At 41.3% G+C, this 21,601-nt stretch overlaps 1 protein-coding gene across 5 annotated transcripts in view; it reads right to left on the reverse strand.

The window, feature by feature from the left end:
- Positions 1-21,601, reverse strand: part of LOC121528350 (serine-rich coiled-coil domain-containing protein 2-like) — an 82,279-nt gene that overhangs the window by 49,109 nt on the left and 11,569 nt on the right. For all 5 annotated transcript variants that reach the window (XM_041815775.1, XM_041815772.1, XM_041815773.1 and 2 more), the window contains exon 2: positions 98-1,337. In XM_041815775.1, coding sequence (XP_041671709.1) covers positions 98-1,295 — 1,198 coding nt within the window. In that variant the 5' untranslated portion in view covers positions 1,296-1,337. The remainder of the gene's footprint in view (positions 1-97; positions 1,338-21,601) is intronic.

Genomic DNA, 21,601 nt, shown 5'->3' on the forward strand with positions numbered 1-21,601 from the left:
GACATCAACAAACACGAAGAGAGAGCATGGAAGACACGCACCAAACATGCCAAGATCAGGACTTCAGGCCTAAACAAAATATCTGATAGGAACTCACCTGGACTGGGTTCTGAAGTGGATGGTGATTGGATCTGGCTCTGGCTCAGTTCCTGGTCATCTCTTTGCTCATTGGCTGCCGTCACCCTGAGTGGGCGGGACTGCTTGATGAGTGACGGGCGTGATAGCTTATAGCTTATACCGCTGGGCTTGGAGGCGGGGCCATGGCTGAGTAGGAGAGGCTTCTTTAAGGCAGAGGGTGGCAGCAAGGAGGGCATTCTGACTCCAGCATTCACAGCAGAACCTTTGCCTTTGACTCCGCCTCCTCTGGCGCCCCCTGCCGATGGAGCCTGGTTGGTGAGGGGGGACTTAGCCGAGCTGTGGGAGAGGGAGGAGGAGGAGGAGGTGGAGGAGAGGGTGAGGTTAGGGGAGGGCTGGCGCCTAAACTGGGTGAGGCTACGCGAACGAAGGCGATCGCTCTCTGTGAGCTGGACAGGTGGCGCCGAGCCCAGGCTGTCGCTGGAGTGCGAGCGGTTGGCGGGAGTCTTCTTCTGGAGGGGGGAGCCAGAGCGAGAGCCGAGGCCTGATGCTGACCTGGTAGCAGCAGGGCGTGTAAAAGTCAGCGGCTGTCTCAGAGCGCCGTTCTGCGCCCCCTTACGTGGTTTAGAACCATTAAAACTGTACTGAGTCTGTTTGGTGCCATTCATCTGCCCCAGAGCAGCTCGGCTCGGTTTGGAACCAGCAGGTCCGGTTTTAGAGACCTGGGCTGGTGGTGATGCTGTCACAGGATGGACAGAGCCACGCCCCTTTCCTGCAGAAGTGGTGGTTAGCTTTTTAACGTCACTTTGAGATGAAACAGGTGATGTCTGCTGCCGTTGGGAATAATACTGATGGACATTATTAACGGAGCGATTCTGCCCGACGTTCCCGCCTTTTCCTCGTCTACCTTCGTGCTCGCCATTCTCCAGAGTCTCGTTCTCTTTCCTCCATTTCATGGAAAAGGACGAGGGCACCCTGAGGAAGCCGTTTTGCTTTAAAGAAGCAGGCGGTGCGGTCAAACCGCCGTTGACCCCCGCTGGGCCAGGGTGGTGGTAGAACCCGTTGGTGAGGCGGGTGCTGGTGAAGCTGTTCGCAGTCGGAGGCGGTCCTATCTGGGCGCCGTTAGAGGGGGAGTCCAATTTGGGCCGCGAGCCAAACTTTGGAAGGCGTGAAACCATGGTGGGCATGGTGGGAGGGTTGTCAAGAGGAGGGGCTGACATCAGACCCCGCCACCTTCACCATGGGTCACTCAGCAGGACTAGCTGGAGAAGTAGAGGAAAAACAGACCAGGATTTAGAGTTCTAGAGTTCTCAATCAACAACCTGGATGACCAAGTAGTCCAAAATTTAGATAAGTTCTTATTTTAGAGCAAATCTTCAGCAGAAACATGACAGCATTTTAGTCAAATGCAGTGTTTTATCCGTGAAAAGATAAAACAAAACAAGACTTGCGTACCAGAAATATTTATTATTCTGTTTACAATAATCCATCCTTAGTCTCTGTACAACGTCAGGCTACCATTGCATTTATATTCTCTAATTACAAGGAAGGAAGTCAATTTGAGTTTTTTTTTCTTCAAACCAAAAATGCATTTTACATTTTCCATTAAAGAATTCTCATTTTTTAATGGTCTGTCATTCAAAGCATACCAAAACTTCAAAAAAAAAAAAAAAAAAAAAAAAAAAAATTCTAAACAAGCTAATTCGTTGAAATGGGCCATAAGTGAGGTAGGAATCCAAGAAAAAAAATTTCAAGTAAACTTTTGTGCAATGTCTCTCGATTGTGCAAAAACACTGTAATCAATGAGATACCTTAACAGTTGATACAAGCAAAAAATTACAGCCAATAAAGCTGATATTAACAGTTGATATTGGCCAATATTTATAGCCAATAAAGCTGATATTAACAGTTCATATAGACCAATATTTACAGCCAATAAAGCTGATATTAACAGTTGATATTGGCCAATATTTACAGCCAATAAAGCTGATACTAACAGTTCATATAGACCAACATTTATAGCCCATAACGCTGATATTAACAGTTGATATTGGCAATATTCACAACCAATAAAGCTGATATTAACAGTTGATAAAGGCCAATATTTACAGCCAATAAAGCTGATATTAACAGTTCATATAGACCAATATTTACAGCCAATAAAGCTGATATTAACAGTTCACACAGGCCAATATTTACAGCCAATAAAGCTAATATGAACAGCTGATAAAGGCCAATATTTACAGCCAATAAAGCTGATATTAACAGCTGATAAAGGCCAATATTTCTAGCCAATAAAGCTGATATTAACAGTTGATTAAGGCCAACATTTACAGCCAATAAAGCTGATATTAACAGCTGATAAAGGCCAATATTCAGAGCCAATAAAGCTGATATTAACAGTTCACATAGGCCAATATTTACAGCCAATAAAGCTAATATGAACAGCTGATAAAGGCCAATATTTACAGCCAATAAAGCTGATATTAACAGCTGATAAAGGCCAATATTTCTAGCCAATAAAGCTGATATTAACAGTTGATTAAGGCCAACATTTACAGCCAATAAAGCTGATATTAACAGCTGATAAAGGCCAATATTCAGAGCCAATAAAGCTGATATTAACAGCTGATAAAGGCCAATATTCAGAGCCAATAAAGCTGATATTAACAGTTGATAAAGGCCAATATTCAGAGCCAATAAAGCTGATATTAACAGTTCACATAAGCCAATATTTACAGCTAATAAAGCTAATATGAACAGCTGATAAAGGCCAATATTTACAGCCAATAAAGCTGATATTAACAGTTCATATAGACCAATATTTACAGCCAATAAAGCTGATATTAATAGTTCACATAGGCCAATATTTACAGCTAATAAAGCTGATATTAACGGCTGATAAAGGCCAATATTTACAGCCAATAAAGCTGATGTTAACAGTTGACAAAGGCCAATATTCAGAGCCAATAAAGCTGATATATTAATAGTTCACATAGGCCAATATTTACAGCCAATAAAGTTGATATTAACAGTTCATATAGACCAATATTTACAGCCAATAAAGCTGATATTAATAGTTCACATAGGCCAATATTTACAGCTAATAAAGTTGATATTAACAGTTGATTTTGGCCAATATTCACAGCCAATAAAGCTGATATTAACAGCTGATAAAGGCCAATATTTACAGCCAATAAAGTTGATATTAACAGCTGATAAAGGCCAATATTTACAGCTAATAAAGCTGATATTAACGGTTGATAAAGGCCAATATTTACAGCCAATAAAGCTGATATTAACAGCTGATAAAGGCCAATATTTACAGCTAATAAAGCTGATATTACCAGATCATATAGACCAATATTTACAGCCAATAAAGCTGATATTAACAGTTGATAAAGGCCAATATTAACAGCCAATAAAGCTGATATAAACCGTTCATATAGGACAATATTAACAGCCAATAAAGCTGATATAAACCGTTCATATAGGCGAATATTAACAGCCAATAAAGCTGATATTAACAGCTGATACAGGCTTACATTTACAGATGATGTAAGATGATATTTACAGCCAATATATGATAGAGGCTGAAATTTACAGCTATTGTAGATTTTTATTTTCAGCCAATTAAGGATGATATTCACAACCATGGTTTCTTTTGTAAATATTGACAGAAATTCTTTTATCATGAGAAACAGAGATCACACAGATAATACTGTGTTTGACCCCAGTTTTTTAAAGACATTATTTTATGTTCTTATGTCAACATCTAAGAAGACTTTCTCATGTAATCAGTTACCTGATCTTTGTGCATTTCTCTCCGTGTTTCCACTGTTTTTCTGCCACCATAGCTGCTATGATATAAGCATGATGTCTACTTAAAACAGTCCGGTGATTTTTACTGTTCTGGTATGATAAAGCCTGGTCAAAGTTGTGTCATTCAAACCTTATGCAGAAATTACATAATATATCTCGGGGTAATTATTTCTGGTGACGTGTCCTGACAGCAAAGGAAAAAGTAAGACTCCACCCTAAACCAGGCTTCTAACTACCCGGCGCTCTCAGAGCCCTGCAAGCCTGAAACAAGCCAGCCTTGTTTCCACCTGCTGCAGGGTTTGAATCCTGCCTCACCTCTGATGGTGTGTGTGGGTGTGTGTGCGTGTGTGTGTGTGTGTAGCAGGTTTCACACTTGCAGGATGTGCTGGGTGTGTCTGCGTAACGTTTGATTGCTATCTTGTCTTTTTGTGAAGCAGCTGATTCTTTTATAAAGGGTGTGGCGAGTGTGTGTGTGTTTGTGTGTATTACTAACCACGCTGTGAACACACACGTGAACTGGTTAAACACCGGTGTGTCTCACTGTTTCTTTCAACGCCCCCAGCACGCCACCACTGATTATTTTATCACTCAGCACGCCATTGACTATAATTTGATCATCTTTGTAAGATTATATCAACAACCTTTGTCTGAGTTTATCTTTGAAGGCGACAGAGGAACTTTTCTTAATTTGAGGAGACTTTGGATAGACAAAGACCAACAAAGAAATGTGGATTAAAGGGTTAAAATCCCAGCCAGGGCATGATCAGAATCCAGTGTGTGCCCTAGGGCAAGGTAACGCCATGAACACCTGCCTGTTTATTCTAAATGCACAAATACTGAGTTTAAAAGTCAGCCATGTTTTAATGTTTCTCTGTTAGTCACTGCCTATAATATTGAACATTAAAGTCGGCACCACCAGGTGAGGAGGGTTTGGAGGTCTTCTCCCAAACATTTTCACCATGATAAAATAATGATTTAGTCATGAGTCTTCTGTATTTTTAGAGCCCGAGCACACCCTATGGGATTTTGTTTGTCCAAAGAATTCAGGCAATCTGAGGCCCGTTTTTGGGCCTCAATATATGTAAAAAGTCCAGTTTTTTGTCTCAAAAAATCATTTCAGGTTTGTTAAATCGCTTTGCGTGTGCTAAATTAATATATTTACATTTTCTCCTCCCAGCACACGCACAATTACGTGTAAATGCCCCATATTGCATATTCATTGCAGCAAACGTACTAACTGGATGCAGACGTGCTAATTTGCACCTTTGAAAGATGCAACCCTTAGTGCACACTATTAGTACATCAGTTTGTACATTTTTTTGTGTGTGCAATGAGTTTGCACACGTTTTAATACACTCAAACCCTTAAGGCCGGCTCAGACTACATGAACACAGCCAGATTTACGCCCGACTGGGACGTGGCAGCTCGTCGTCAAAACTCGGGCATGATTTTGAGAGTCGGGAACAACTAACGGTCTTGTAGTGTGACATAATTAACGACGCATCCAAGATGCCCCACATCCACGATTCTACAAGACTAGCATATCAGAATTTTTCGTACATCGTCGTCTAGTTTGACACCCTGACCTGACGGCAATGACGTGAATCCTGACGTCACACAACAGAACATTCGTTCCTTATCTTTGCATCATCATTTACAAGATTTACCACTTTTATCCCATTTTATTCCCTAAAACTGTGTAAATTTTATTTTATTTCATTTACGTTATCACATGCATACCTTAAGTTCTATCTGAAGGACAGTCAGTCCATATTGTCCTCCTCTAGATACATCCATACTTATCCATACTCCAGTGGATTATTGTTTCTTATTTTCCTTTTTATGAGCAGAAGACCGCTACAATCACACAGAGCGCTTCTGTTGCAGAGTGATTGACACTCTTTGGCCCGCCCCCCCGTCAACCTGTGAACTCGTACTCAGTCGCGGAGACAGGGGTGACGTCAGCATACGGTGAGCAGTCGGGATCACTCTTGTAGTGTGGCCAGGCTGTCAGCCAAGACGGGACAAGATTTTGGTCACGTTGTCTGACATGGTGCCGTCGTGAACGACCAAAAAATTGTGTAGTCTGAGCCGGCCTTTAGTAGATCCAGCCCCAAGTGTCCTATTCTCCCGCTCACTTACGTTTACATAAATGCTGTTGCGCCGTGAATGTCTGAAGCTGTCACCTCTCCCTCCCGCTTTCTGTTGTGAAGACAATACCCGCCTTACTTGACCTTTAACTGGCTCTATGTTTTAGGTGACTGATCCAACCAACAAAAGCTACACATATTAGTCAATCAGTTGCAGAGTAGGACGTGAGGGACAAAAATACGGAACAAATGGCATCTAGTATTGACTCAAAACGGGCCGCTGCATTTAAATGCAGCAGCAGCTGTCAAATTTCATGCATTCAGGGGAAACACTGATTTCATTTCAAAGGAAGGCAGTTGCACAATGAATATGGCATATATGAGAAGGCTTTTATTTTGAAAGTCCACATAAGCTTGCCTTGTTACTGCGCCAGATATATTGTGGGGTTTCCAGCTATCCCTCTAAGGTATATTTCCACCTACACAGTCCATTGTATAAATCTTTATTGAGCTCATATTTTTGGTACATATAGCCTGATTGAATTTAGTATCTTTTTGTATACCTTTTAATTTTATTTATAGTATTTACTTTAATGGTGGGAAAATAAAGCTTACAAATAGCAAAGGTCATAAAAAATGAATTTAACATTAAACTTTCTGAATTTATTTATCATAAAATATATCTATTTTGGTTCTTTCCATCTTAAAAATAAAAAATAAAAAACATGTTTGTTTTTGACAGAGGAACTGTGGTCATTATACCACATACCTCATATCTCTTCAGAACAAATAACCCACCTTAAAACAAGATCACATCTCTGCTTGGCCCTGACGTCTGAGCACATGCTGGTGAGAGAAAATGAGAAAACAGCCTGCCTTGTCATTGTCCGCCCCGGGCCACCGTACCTTCATCACAAGCTCTCCTGGAGGTCTGACTTGGAACAGCTGATGTGGTTATCTCCCTCAGCAGTGGCAGAGAGTGCTGATGACTAACTTGTGATCTCAGAGAGGATTTTAAGAAATGATCATCCTCACGTCTGCAGGGCTTCACAGACGCAGCTTCAGGTCAGATGTACGAGGACAAATTATCAAACAACCATCGTTTTCATCTCTGACGTGGAGATTATCCAAGACTTATGTAAAGCACAGAGACCCAGCAGCACAATCTTACAGTAACTTTGACTACGGAGCAAACCATGAAAGCAGAAACTCTTTCTGCACCTCCCTCCTCTCTTTGCCTGCATCTTGTTTTCTGATATTTTTAAGTTAAGCACTTTGCAGACCAGATGTAAAACTTGATATTTCATTAAGGTTGTTTATATTGCTCCTTCATGTTCCAGCTCTTTATAGGAAGATAAACCCATTAAGTGTTTCCAATAAAAGCTGCTGCTCTGAGCTGACTCATAACTTCCCCTCTGCTGTGTCACCGTCACAGACTGAGACACAGAAACAAAAACACTCATCACGACTAAATCCTGCAGATAGGGACTATAAAGGGAGGACGAAACATGGAAATAACAGAAGATTTTATGTTTAAGGTGGAAAAACAGAACAGAAAGCATTACCGAGCGCTCTGCAGACTCTGCAGATAACAGACTGTTTATAATGATCTGGGTATAAAGTTTAAGCGATGTCACTTCCTGTTGAACTTATGAGCTGGAGGATCAGGGTCAGCTGGGTCAAAGTGTCGTCATGTGACCACTGACAGGTAAACTTCAATAAGTCATCTCAGGTCTCAGAGGAGTCCTTTAACAACACTAACATTAGCGTGGTGTGAACATCTAAGAACATTCATTTTGATATGAACTAAAACTGTGGCCTTTCTAATTAGACGACAAAGTCTTAAAGGTCTTTAAAAATGAGGGTTTCAGGACAGTTTCAGCATTTTTCTAGCATTATAATCCCTCACACTAGAACACAGGTGTCAAACACAAGGCCTGCGGGCCAAATCCGGCCCACCAGCAGGTCTCATCAGGCCTGCAGGACCTTCTGGGGGCCAGCAAAGTCCTGGTCCATTGTAAAGTTAAGCTGTGATATCTTATATTTAACCTGAATAATAACCACTCTTATCAAAGAAATACATTTTAATTCATTTGTGTAGTAAGTAGCCCTCTTTTAAAAATGTGAATTCTTTTGTTATAAACGGATATAATGCATTAAAAATAGATAAAATGGGTTAAAAATGGGCAAAATGGTGGGAAAGGTGGTGAAATTACATTTTAAAAGTAGCAGACATGGGTTAGAATTGCCAAAAATTACAAACAAGTGGCATAAAATAACCCAAAAAAATGGCAAAAATGGGTTAAAGTGGCAAAACGGGCATATTAAGTGGTAAAAGGGGATTCAAAAGTGGCTGAAATGGCAATAAAGTGGCAAAAATAGGTGGAAATTTGGTAAAATGGGATGAAAATTGATATAAACTGACAAGAAAGGGTAAGCTGAGGCAGATAAAGTTAGAAACTTGCAAAAATGGGCATATCAAATTTTGAAATGTGCCTAAGAAATGGTAAAAAGGGATTAAAAATGGCAATAACGTGCTAACAGAGCCAACAGTAGGCAGAGAGTAGCAAGATTTTGTTTAGAAGTGGCAAAAACAGGCAGAAGAAAGTGGTGGAAAGGCTTTAGAATGGACAAAAAATGGGCTTGAAGTTGAAAAATGTGTTAAAATTGGCATAATTGGTGGGAAAAAGTGATAAAAAATGAGTTAAAATTAGGCAAAAGTAGCGTATATTGGAAACAGTGTCATTAAAAATGTTCTAGTTTTTTTAAGGTATCTGAAGAGCCCCTCTCAGTGTCTCGTGACCCCCAATGGGGTCCCGACCCCAACATTGAGAACCCCTGGTTTAGCTAAGGATGGTTGTTTGTGAACAGAGACAAAAACAGCTAATACTGATGTTAATCTGATGAATCTCTAGTGTTTTATTGTTCAGCAAACATTTCTTCATGTTCTGCTGTTTAATGCATTTATTCTTTTTTTGCAAAAAGTTTCAACTGAACAGAAATGTGGATTTAAAAGTAGTCATAATTGTCATTGAACAAAACAACAACAAATTCCACCAAAAAAGGTGAACGCTAAAGAGATGAAGATAAACTAATTTAGAATGCACTGGTATGAAGAGGGAAATCAAATATTAAGTGTGGCCTGGCTAAAAGCCTCAAGCTTGAGGACAACTAAAGATTTCAAAACAAAAACCAATAAAAAGAAACTACATCATTTAAAGATCTCAATGCTATGAAGAAAAGGAGGAACTAAAACCATATAGCATGTCCCAGAGAGGCTAATTTTCTGCTTTAACAAGCCCATTTAAAGCTCTCTGTCTTTGGCTGCAGGCCAGGAAGTCCATCTGAACTGATGCACGAGAGGGTGTCACCTTTACTCATTTATTTAATGGAAAAGAAAACACTAAACTGATTAGTGAAGGCTGTAAAGACGGTCTGAGGGCTGCAAGAACAAGAGGATGGTGAAGATTAGATGTGCATTCTTTAGCATTTGTAATGAATATCTGCATCTGTGGTTCCAGAGGTAGAAACCCAGTTTATTTACTCTGTAGTGGATTAGATCATGACCAATAAAGTCCTAACCTTCAAAGGTAGACTCAGCAGGAGCGACCTGTTGGTTCACTCATTTAGAGGTCACAAGTTTGTGTGATACCAACCCTGTCTGAAGAAAAACGTGGTTTAAGGAAAAGAAGAACCTACCCCTGATCCTGGAGCGTCACAGCGACGTCTCTGATTGGCGGAGCTTCCAACCAACTGACTCTGTGTCTAGATTTACTGCTAGCCTCTCCGTCCAGAGATCCTGGGTTGCTGCTTACGTGTCCTGACCTTGGCCCCGTGTTATCGGCTGATGTAATCAATAAAGGCCCTCATGATGAGCTCAGACTGTTCTGTGCTTACGAGTCACTTTCACTAATGGATTCACGGCTGGGCAGCCAGGAAACAGAGCGGCGCGGCTTCAACTCCACTCAGCAGCTGCAACAACCACAGGAATATTAGCATTTCCTGTCTGCAGCTGCTGAAGTCCACTCCGTGATTTTATTCCTCAAACATCAGATACAGACCTCTCCGCATCGTCAGTGAGCCATAAATCTGGGTTATTCATTAGCTCTGGTAGCACTTAAAGCTGAGTTCACGTTATTGATGGGCTAACAGACTGACAGATATGAAGCCATAACCGTGTGGCTGCCTGCCAGCTGCTAAATTTAGCTCCTTAGACTCTGCAGCGCTGAGGACTGGAAATAATCCAAACCTGACAGGAAGAAAATCCACTTAAAAACATGGAGAGTCAGTGGAACTGCATATAACAGGTTGTGTTTCCACACGTGATTACCGATCAGCTTCATACTTTGGCCTAATACATCTGAAACATTACCACAGCTTTCCTGACATTCAGACCGTATGCAGGAGTGTCTACGCAGGTTCTGATGGACTCAACGTTTTCATACACAACACAAGTCTACTGTAGAATTTTCTATTCAATGCAAATATTTGCAGAATAAAAGGAGAAACTCCAGCTAAACCGTGGCGATGGGTCGCGTAGCGCAGACGTTGTTTATGTAAATTACAGGTAAAATGGACGTCTGAAACAGGGGAGCAACTTCCTGATTTATGGCAACAACATAAGTGTTTAAACCACGAGCCCCTTAAAAATACCACAACCAGCTGGCAGAGAGACTCAACTCACAACCACAATGGATGTAGCAGGTAGCAAACAGCTAACCATATCTACCTAGTTTACTCATCAGTGGGTGTAGCTGTAGGCTAACAGCAAGACACAGTCAACTTTCTTACGAATCAACTGATGTAGAAGGTAGCTAACAGCTAGCCAAACTTAGCATGTTTACTCACCAACTGATGTAGCAGGTAGCTAACATCTAGCCAAACTTAGCATGTTTACTCACCAACTGATGTAGCAGGTAGCTAACAGCTAGCCAAACTTAGCATGTTTACTCACCAACTGATGTAGCAGGTAGCTAACAGCTAGCCAAACTTAGCATGTTTACTCACCAACTGATGTAGCAGGTAGCTAACAGCTAGCCAAACTTAGCATGTTTACTCACCAACTGATGTAGCAGGTAGCTAACAGCTAGCCAAACTTAGCATGTTTACTCACCAACTGACGTAGCAGGTAGCTAACATCTAGTCACTTTACTCGGAGGTAGCTAGCAGCTTAAAGCGTTCTTAAATTTTTCAATCATTAGTGTTTTTAATCTTAAATGAGGCCGTTTGGACTTGATTTGGAACATGAGATGTAACAGAACAAAGAAATGGAGGTAAAATAAAAGCACATCATAGTTTTTAGTGCGCCTTCTTTTTTCCAGGCACACATGCCAAACCCACTGAAAACTGCTTCAGGACCCACTTTTGGGTCCCGACCCACCAGTTTGGAATCAAGCCTCTATATGAGTTTTACGGAAATCAAACTTGTTCCTCAAAAATAACAATGCCTATAGTTTAGGAGTCAGCGTGCAGACATGACTGACACAACATGAGACTGCATTTCTTTCTAAAGGTGTGGGGATTCAAGACAAAAACAACCTGAATGTGCAAAGGCCGTCACTGTTCTCCTACTGATGTCTTCACAAACAGATGTTTGCTAAAGGGGCGGCATGTTGTGGAGTTTGCATGCTCCTTATGTGAACGCATGGTTCCATCTGGATACTACAGGCTCCTCCCACAGGCTCGTTATGTAAATTAGTGACTGATTCTATATTGTCCTTAGGAATGAGTGAGTGGTGACCAGTCCATGGTGTAAACCACCTCTAACCCAGTAACAGCTGGGATCGGCTCCAGCTCCTCTGACCCCTAATAGGATAAGTGGTGTAGATAACGGACGGATAATATCAGACAGTACCAAAATATCAACCACCCTATATCTGACCAAAAACCCCTGATCTACAGCCCTCATTTCCTTCTCGTCCCTGACCCCCTTCTCCTTCATTTAACTCCTAGTCTCCAACAACCCCCCCATCCCCCTGTCTTTTAACCTCTTGTTATTCATAAATCTTCCTCCTCCTCCTCCTCCTCTTTGTCTGCTGTACATCCATTAAGTCACAGACTGTGTCCTGGACGTCTTCACGCTCCAGTTCACTGCTCACTGAGCTGAGAGGAACCAACAACTGTCTGCCAAAAAGCCACAAAAGGTCAACTAAACATCCTCATGTTCACTTATATCATTATCAGTGAGAGGATTTCTATATTTCTACCTCAAACAGCTGATCTGACACCAGAATATTCAACTTTGATTTGATCCTTGTACAGAAACTTCAGCTTATTGATACAGTCAATGCTAAAATAACAGAGATGGAATCATTTTAAAGTCCTGATAATAAAAAAGCAGCCGCATGTCTTTAATGCTGACCCCCTTCCTTCCTACCAGGGTTTCATTCCAGCCCTCTTTGTCCCCTCGCAGAAACAGCTCGAGTCTCTCAGGTGAGTCCCTCCCCAGTCAGAGGGCTCAGTTTTCATTCACACCCTCAGACTGAGAAAAGGCTCAAAGCTGCCAGACCAGAACCCACAGATGGACCAGAGACACAGCAGATGGCCAGCGCGGCCCCCGCTGTGAGGAGAACACTGGACACCGTTTATCCTCCAGGACGGAGGGCGAGGAAGTTCTGCAGCTTTTAGGTCAAAGTAGTGCAGCCCCACCGGCAGCAGGCGGATCATTCTCATAATAAATCAATGATAAAGAATCAATAGAAAACTGATCGACTGGCTGCTCCGACTCAGACACACCACAGAGAAAAAGCTATCTAGTGTCTTCTTATCACACATTCTGGGCTCACAGAGATCCATTTAAAGAACAGCTTTATGCAAATTTTCAAACTATTAAAATAACAGACTGAAAATTAGACTTAAGATATTTAACCCTCTGACACCAACGATGACACAGATTATTAAAACTTGAATCATTTTTGAAGCATAGATCATAGTCGGTTTGTTTCCTCTTGTAGCCAGCCGTTTTGCCGTTATAACGATGCTCTCCATGCTTTAGTAGCCCTAATAGAAGCTCTTCTAGTGAGCCTGGACCTTTGGTGACTTTCGAGAGTCTGTAGAGGTTAAATCCACACCAGTAAAATCTGATACTGAATGTCTTTTTATCCAGTAGCTAATGCTATCCCCACTGTATCCCACAATGCTTTGTGACAGGCTGTAACAATGGCTGTGTCTGAATCACTCCCTATTCTCTATTCCAGTGATACTCAATGTGCGGCTCTTCTGTGATTATTTATGGCTCTTTTATGTCTAATTTTAAATATTATTCCCCAAAAACCTCAAAAAAGGGAAACATTTTTGCCATTCTCACCATTTTTGCCACTTTTCACCCGTTTAAGCTACCTTTTGCCATTAAACACCCTTTTTTTTCCTATTTATAGTAGGGATGCACGATATTGGATTTTTGCAGATGTCCGATATGCCGATACTTACAGATTCATTTTAGCCGATACCGATATCGATACCGATATTTTGATTCCCTTTTCGGACAAAAAATGTCAGTCCTTTTGGACCCTTTAAGGTTCAAGGATGACCAAGGAAACAATTTTTAGTCCTTAAAAAAAACACTTTCAAGTTGAAAGAATGAGGATAAATAAAGAAAGAGACCTCAACTGACACAGGTCTGTTGATTCAGACTAAAACTCCACTAATTCATTAGTATGTAAGGACAAAATTTACAGTCGATATATGCTGAAATACACAGGCAAAATATCGGATATAAATATCGGCAGAAATTTTGATATCTGGCAATACCGATATTTGCCTTTTTAAGCTATCATCTGCTGATACTGATACCAGACCGATAATATCATCCATCCCTAATTTTTGCACTTTCTTTTTGCCACTTTTATCCCATTTTTTTGCCCTCCTCTTTAACCATTTTTTGCCACTTTTTGCCCATTTAAGCTGCCTTTTGCCAGTTCATACCACTTGTTTCCTTTTTTTTGTTTTTTTTTTCCCATTTTAGTCACCTTCCACTCCTTTTTGTTGCCACAATTTGCCACTATTGGACCATTTCTTGCCACCTGTAACCCATTTCTGCCCTTTTTCACTCAATTTTGTTGCTTTTTGACCATTTTTGCCACCTTTAACTTATTTTCCTTGCTACTTCAAGTCATTTTTTCCACTTTTCACCTCTTAGATTGTGGCCCTTACGAATGTATTTTTCAACAGTTTGGCTCTGTGGTTGAGCAGGGTTGGGTACTGCTCTGTATGGTGACTACACCATTTTGGAGAGGTGTCAGAATTCTGACTGAGCATTGTTGTTTTTAATCCATAATTTATACTTTATATATCATTTTTTGATATTTTAGACGCACAATTTTAAATCTAAGTCATATTTTTAATCTTTTTAACTCATTAATTTGGATTTTAGCTCATTTTTTTGACATTTTCAACCCCTAACTTTGGCTTTTCAATCCCGTATTTTGACCTTTTAGACTTAGAATTTAAAATTTTAAGTCATATTTTGACCTTTAAACTTATGGTTTTAACTTTCTACTCATGCATTTGTTCTTCAAAACATTTTTCTATTTTTAATATCATGATCTGATCTTTGGAACTAATAAGTTGGACTTTTTCTCTCAGATTTTGAGCCTTTAAACGTATCATTTCTACTTTTTTGGATTTTCAAATGATTTGGCATCAGTGCTGTTTTTTTCATGTTTTATTACCTGTTAAAAATGATGTTTAAGGTTGTTGACCCTGGTGGGCTCTCAGGTTAGACCTAAGTCCAGAATCCGGCCCCTGCTGTGACTGAGTTTGACCCCCCTGCCTTAAAGCATCTCAGTACAGTAACAGCAGCTGTAAGCCCTATGGTTTTTAAACAAATAATTCTATTCTATTCATATTCCTTCATATTATTGCACGAGTCAGTGCTGGAGAAAAAGATCAGACTTTCACTGAAATATACAAGTCCTTATCAACATGTGCTGAAGAAAGCCTTGAGCTAAAAGACCCAGGCAGAGTGAGTTATGGAGGATATTCTTAGATTGTTGACTAGCAGCAGCATCAGAGGGCAGCTGAATGCACGTTGGACTCCTCCTGCTCCCTCTCAGATATGAAGAGAACTCTAAAACCAGTTTAAAGGCCACGTATGACACAACGGCACACGTGAGGGCACGCTGGATTCTTATCAGATTTTGATAACATGGAGGGGAAAGAAAAAGAGTCTTGAGTGAAAAACATACTCAGATAGGGTCAGTGAAATGGAAAATTCACTTTAAAACGTCTGCCATACCCTGAACCGACCGCCTCTATTAACTCCACAAAGCAAGGCATTCTGGGTAGAAAGGTGGAGTTTTCTGCTGTTAGCTGCTCTGATCCCTTCGCCCTCGATCATCCTTCCTCTCCTCGCTCCATCCTGCCCTTGTTTTCCTCCTCTCATCGTCTCGGTCTCTACCTGAACGTCACCAGAGGACGGAGATATTCTTGGCAGAGGGCAGAGTAACACAACCTCCTCCTCCTCCTCTTCTTCTGTTCTCCTCCCGTCTTCATTACAGCGCTTCTCCCATCCCTTAAACGCTGCATTTTAAGGCTAGAATACGAATGTGAGATTCTCTGGTATCCTGTTACATCAAATATCTTGTGTATTTTGTTCAGATTTAAGCTTTATCAAAGTATTTAAAGAGCAAACAGGCTGGAAACAGTCCTTGGATAAAGCCTCGACTGCTAGCTTTGATATAAATATGAATGAAGAGATTAAAGATTAACCATCAGGCTCTAGAGTGAGTCAAACATCTAACGTTATCATTATAAACTCTTCCATTCTCCAGCTGTCATCTTCATCACCATGAAGTGAAATTTATCCCTCCAGGTCTCCATCCAGTCCTGTTTTTGACTCCCCTCTCTGCGTCTTTCTAAATAGAGCCTCCACATTTAGCCGCGGTGTGTTTGTATAATTCATGGCTGTCGGTTGGACGCTGGGTGTGTTTGGGCGTCCAGCAGACTGAGCATGTCGTGTGGACGAAGAGGAAACCTGATCCACGCAGAGCGACAGACTGCAGGTTTCCTGATGTCAGGATGCTAACCGTTAGCTTTCACATGTGAGCCACACAGAGAAGGAAATGACCTCCTGTGACACGAGAGAGAGCGTGTCTGATATCATCTTATTGGTCATTTATGACAGTGAACTATTGTTCATTAACAAGTGGTTATAACAGGCAATTAGGTAAAAAAAAATCATTAAATCTGTACCATCCTTTTGAAAATATCCAGTTGTCCAAGTTTTAACAAATTGAAAAAAAAAAAAAACAGCAAAACAAAATCTGATTGTTCTGCTGTCTTGAAACATGACTGGAATGTGTTCATGAATACAACATCTGGAACTCCATGGTTTTATTAAACAGCCCTGATTGGTTCCTAGTAAACACAGTTTCATCATCATTCACACTAGGATTAGGCCGGAACCAAAGTTTACCACTGTTCACTGACTAATTGGCAGTGAAGGGACTATGCATCCCACAATCCTTTGCAATGACGTCATTTCAATTTATTAGATTATGAATTCATTGACGTGGTTCTGTTGGCTTCATCAGGCCGTGACCTCCAGCTCTCACTGGAACGGTTTGCAACCAAGTGTGAAGCGGCTGGGATGAGAATCAGCACCTCCAAATCTGAGGCCATGGTCCTCAGTCGGAAAAGGGTGGAATTCCCTCTCCAGGTTGGGAATGAGATCCTGCCCCAAGTGGAGGAGTTCAAGTATCTCAGGGTCTTGTTCACGAGTGAGGGAAGAATGGAACAGGAGATTGACAGCCAGATCGGTGCGGCGTCAGCAGTGATGCGGTCTCTGCATCGGTCGGTTGTGGTGAAGAAAGAGCTGAGTTGAAAGGCGAAGCTCTCGATTTACCAGTCGATCTACGTTCCCACCCTCACCTATGGCCATGAACTGTGGGTAGTGACCGAAAGAACGAGATCACAGATACAGGCAGCTGAAATGAGTTTCCTTCGCAGGGTGTCTGGGCTCTCCCTTAGAGATAGGGTGAGAAGCTCAGCCATCCGGGAGAGACTCGGAGTACAGCCGCTGCTCCTCAAAGTTGAGAGGAGCCAGATGAGGTGGCTCGGGCATCTGGTCCAGATGCCTCCTGCACGCCTCCCTGGTGAGGTGTTCCGGGCAGGTCCCACTGGGAGGAGGCCCCGGGGAAGACCCAGGACATGCTAGAGAGACTATGTCTCTCGGCTGGCCTGGGAACGCCTCAGGATCCCCCGGGAAGAGCTGGACAAAGTGGCCACGAGAGGGAAGTCTGGGCTTCCCTGCTTAGGCGACCTCAGATAAGTGGGAGAAGATGGCTGGATGGATGAATTTATTGAGATTGACCCAGTTTGACTATCCACACCCAGGTCTGATTACTGCCAGACCTGTAGAATCCAGAAATCCCTGAAATAGAACCTGTCTGACAAAGAGAAGGAGGCTAAAAGATCTCAGAAATTTAAGAAGTCACTGACATCTATCAGTCTGAAAGGGTTACAGAGACATTTCTAAGGCTTTAGGACTCCAGTGAGCCATTACCCACAAATGGAGAAAACTGAACCGTGGTGAACCTCCCCAGGAGTGGCTGTCCTACCAACATGACTCTAACAGCACATGGACGACTCATCCAGGAGGTCCCAGAAGAACCCAGAACAACATCTAAAGACCTGCAGGCCTCACTGACTCAGTTAAGGTCAGAGTTCATGATTCAACAATCAGAAAGAGACGGGGGAACAATGGCATCATGGGAGAGTTCCAAGGCCAAAACCACTGTTGACAAAAAAGAACACAAAGGCTCGTCTCACATTTGACTAAAAACATCCTGATGATCCCTAAAGCCTGATTTATGCTTCTGCATTACGCTGATGTCGTCATTGACCATTCGAAGTTCTGCATCCAGGGAACGCGTCGCTCTGCAATTCACCACTATGCCGCTAGGGGTGTGTGGCTGTGTGTGTGTGTGGTTTCAGAGGGGTCACATCCGAATCCTTGTTTATCACTTATGATTTAACACTCGCACCGCTCCACAAAAACTTTAAAAATGGCAGTGTTGCAGGAAGAAAGACCAGAAAAAGCTACTGCCAAAAATGAAGTTTTGAGTGGACCAATCACAGCCCTAATCCTAGTTAGGATTTCTTGGAGGTGCGCGTCAGGCTAAGGTCCTGGGGTCCGCGCCGACACAGAGGGCTACGTGTAGCTACGCCATCAATGCAACGCAGAAGCATAAATCAGGCCTAAGACTTCTGGGAACTAAGGTACTGACTGGGACTGACCAGACTAAGGTTTTGGAAGGTGTGTGTCCCGTTCCATCTGGAGTCAAACTAACACAGTATTTCATCAGCAGAGGTGGTAGTGTGATGACCAGGACCTGGATCAATGAATTCTGCTCTCTCTCAGAAATTCCTGAAGGAGACTGTCCAGCCATTAAGCTGAAGCACACTTGGGTTATGGTGCAGGACCATAATCCCAAACACACCAGCAAGTCCTCCTCTGAATGGACTAAAAACTAAATGAAGATTTTGGAGTGGTCTGGTCAAATCTGGACTTAGATCTGACTGAGAGGCTGTGGCATGGCCTAAACAGGAAGTTCATGCTGGAAGACCCTCCAGTGCAGCTAAAGTCAAACAATTCTGCAAAGAAGAGTGGGACAACATTCCTCCACAGTGATGAGAAAGACTCATGACAGTTATCACACATGCACAATTTCGTAACTTAGATAACAGGGTTTTTGACTAAAATTTGACCTAAATCCAACTGAAAATCATAAAATGCAAAGACTGCAGGTCCAATTTGAAAACTTCTAACTCTTACTTCCACTGCACAGATTATCACGGCTTACAGAGTTTCATTCAGCTGCCACACAAACTATCTGAGAGTGTCAGGAATAACTGCATGGGCAATCTTCAGTTCAACTGGACTACTAATGGGAGCTGCTTTTTTTGCAGCTCGTTTATCTTGCTAGACATTTTTCTCCTCAACGATAAATCTTGTGACGTTTCAGATCTTGTAGGACGAGATCTCGTCTCACCTGTACTCTTCATGCTGCTTATGCAGATGCCTTAAGTTGTCAGCAAAGCTGACACCGATGTATCCAGGACATCTCTAGAATTTCCTTCTATTTGCCAGTGACTTTCCATGACATTCCTTGTCTGTAACAGCAGCACGGCACTACAGCATGCTGGTGACGTCTGTAAGGTAACACACAGACATGAAGTCAAAGCTTTGGGCTGTTGATGACACACGCAGCATGAATGCCTCGTCTTGTTGGGCAGTAAACCAACCAGCAAACACACTCCCTCCTCTCTGAATGAACAGCAGCATGCCTGAATGAGCCTCGCCCACACGCTAACACACAGACTACAGTCTGATGTGAGGAGTCACTGCTCACCTAACACACTGGGAACGACACACTCTGAACGGTGTGTTAACTGTGTGGCGGATTCTTTCACTCCTACAGACCGCTGAGAAAGATCCTGAATGTCTCCTGATCTCTACGCATGCACATTAACGCTGGCTAATCTTTACAAGACAGGGATTTAAATTTCCAAACCTGATTTAAAAACACAGGTTTAACCTCCTCAGACCCTGCATGCACGTATGAGGACATTACCTCAAGGCCTTCTGACAACATAAGTGCAATTTTCTACTAGTAGAATTTTGGAGAAAATTTTCTGCACTGTCCACTGAAGTTAAAGATATTCATTCGAAATACGGGGAGAATTTGCCATCAAATTTTCAGGAAATGTCATAGTGAATTTTGTGAATATGTCTTGGAACATGTCCAGAATTTTCATGGAAAATTTTGGATATTTCTTTGGAAGTTTTTTTGCATTGAAACTTTTGAATATTTGCATGAAATTTTGGATTTTTGGGGGGGATGTAAAGAGGATTGTTTGTGTAAATTCAGGAAATGTATCTGTATTTTAGGGGAAATTTTATTTGACTTATCTGGGGAAACTTTGCGTCAAAACTTTAATGTATGTTCATGGAAACCTGTGACGTTAATTTTTTTTTTTAATTTGAGGAATTTGATAGGGAACTGGTATATATCTTGGAACATTTCCAGAATTTTCATGGAAAATTTTGGATATTCTTGTATATTTTCGAGAGCTTCTTTGGAAGTGTTTCTGCATTGAAACTTTTGAAAATTTGCATGAAAAATGAGCTGCTTTTATGGGATATACAGAGAATTGTTTGAGGATTGTTATTTTGTGTAAATTCAGGAAATGTATTTGTATTTTTGGGGAAATTTTATTTGATTTATCTGGGAAAACTTTGCATCAAAACTTTTAGGTATGTTCATGGAAACTTGGGACATAATTTTTTTAATTGGGGGAATTTGATTGTGAATTGGAAAACTAAGTGTCCTTTAATATTTCTAGAATTTAATGGAATTTTCAGGGAATTAGTTGGCATATTTGGGGGAATTTTCCATCAATTTCCATGGAATTTTCAGGGAATTAGTTGGCATATTTGGGGGAATTTTCTTTGAGAATTTTCCAGGAATGTAAATAGAATGGTATAATAATAATGTATTTTCAGAACTTTTCACAGATATTTTAGGGAAGTTTCTTTGGAATTTTAGGAATTTTTTGGATGATTTTGGACTTTATTTGCGGTCAAATTAATTCCGGTTAAAAGTCAAGGCTGAGCTTTCAAACTTAAGAGGTCCAAATGATCCCCTTTTAGTGGGAGAAAATAAAAATGCATTCCACACAAAAGCTCGGGTCTCAGGAGGTTCAGGGTTTGCAAACTTTTACAACTTCAGTCCAAGGTTAAAGAGGGAATGTGAAAATTCAAAATCTGCAGGTTCACTTTGAAGAAAAATGCAGAAATCTGCAGATATAGCTTGTAAAGTAAATTATCATTGGTATTGGCAGGTTTTAAAAAATATGTTGATATTTACAGCAGATATTCTAACAATAAATATCATAAATGTCAGCTGTAAATATTAGCCATAAAAACAAATTAGTCATTGGAGTTTTAAGCTGAACAACAGGCTTTTGTGAGCTTTTTCTTTATCATCATTCTTCACATTTTAAAGTCTGGTTAAGGACTGAAATTTGTTCATTAATACTTTAATTTTAAGAACTGAAGTTGTAGGTCTGAACTACAGTTAAATATCAGTATCAGCTTATATTATTTTGTAAATATCAGATATTTACATCCCGTTTTTAAGTTTTAGCAAATGTACTCCTTGATAAGGACTTCAGTTTTCTTGCATTGCTAAAAATCTTCATGCACAAGTTTGTGTGAATTCCTCGCCTCATGTCGAGCTCGTCAGTTAGGGGTTGCACATGTCGCCTCGGGGTCGTTTGGAGCCCTTTAGTGCCGGTACCCTCCCCCTCTCATTGCCCCTCTGGTTTCATAGCAACTTGGCACGGACAACATCCCTGTTGTGCAGGGAGCTGTGGACCTCCACTCACTCCACCGTCACCCCTTCTCCTCCTCCACCATCATTAATCCGCCACAAAGCAGCTCTTTCTCTCTGCTGCTATGCACGAAACTCCTCGCAAACAAGCAAACTCCGTCCTGCTAATCCTGCTCGCTCCATCCAGGAAACTTAGACCTGAAAATCCTGCAGGTTTTAACCTACCTAAGACCCTGTTTTTAAAACACAACTTAACATGAATGTGGCTAATTCGATGAA

The sequence above is a fragment of the Cheilinus undulatus genome, linkage group 20 (genome assembly GCF_018320785.1).
Source record: "Cheilinus undulatus linkage group 20, ASM1832078v1, whole genome shotgun sequence".
Taxonomy (NCBI): domain Eukaryota; kingdom Metazoa; phylum Chordata; class Actinopteri; order Labriformes; family Labridae; genus Cheilinus; species Cheilinus undulatus.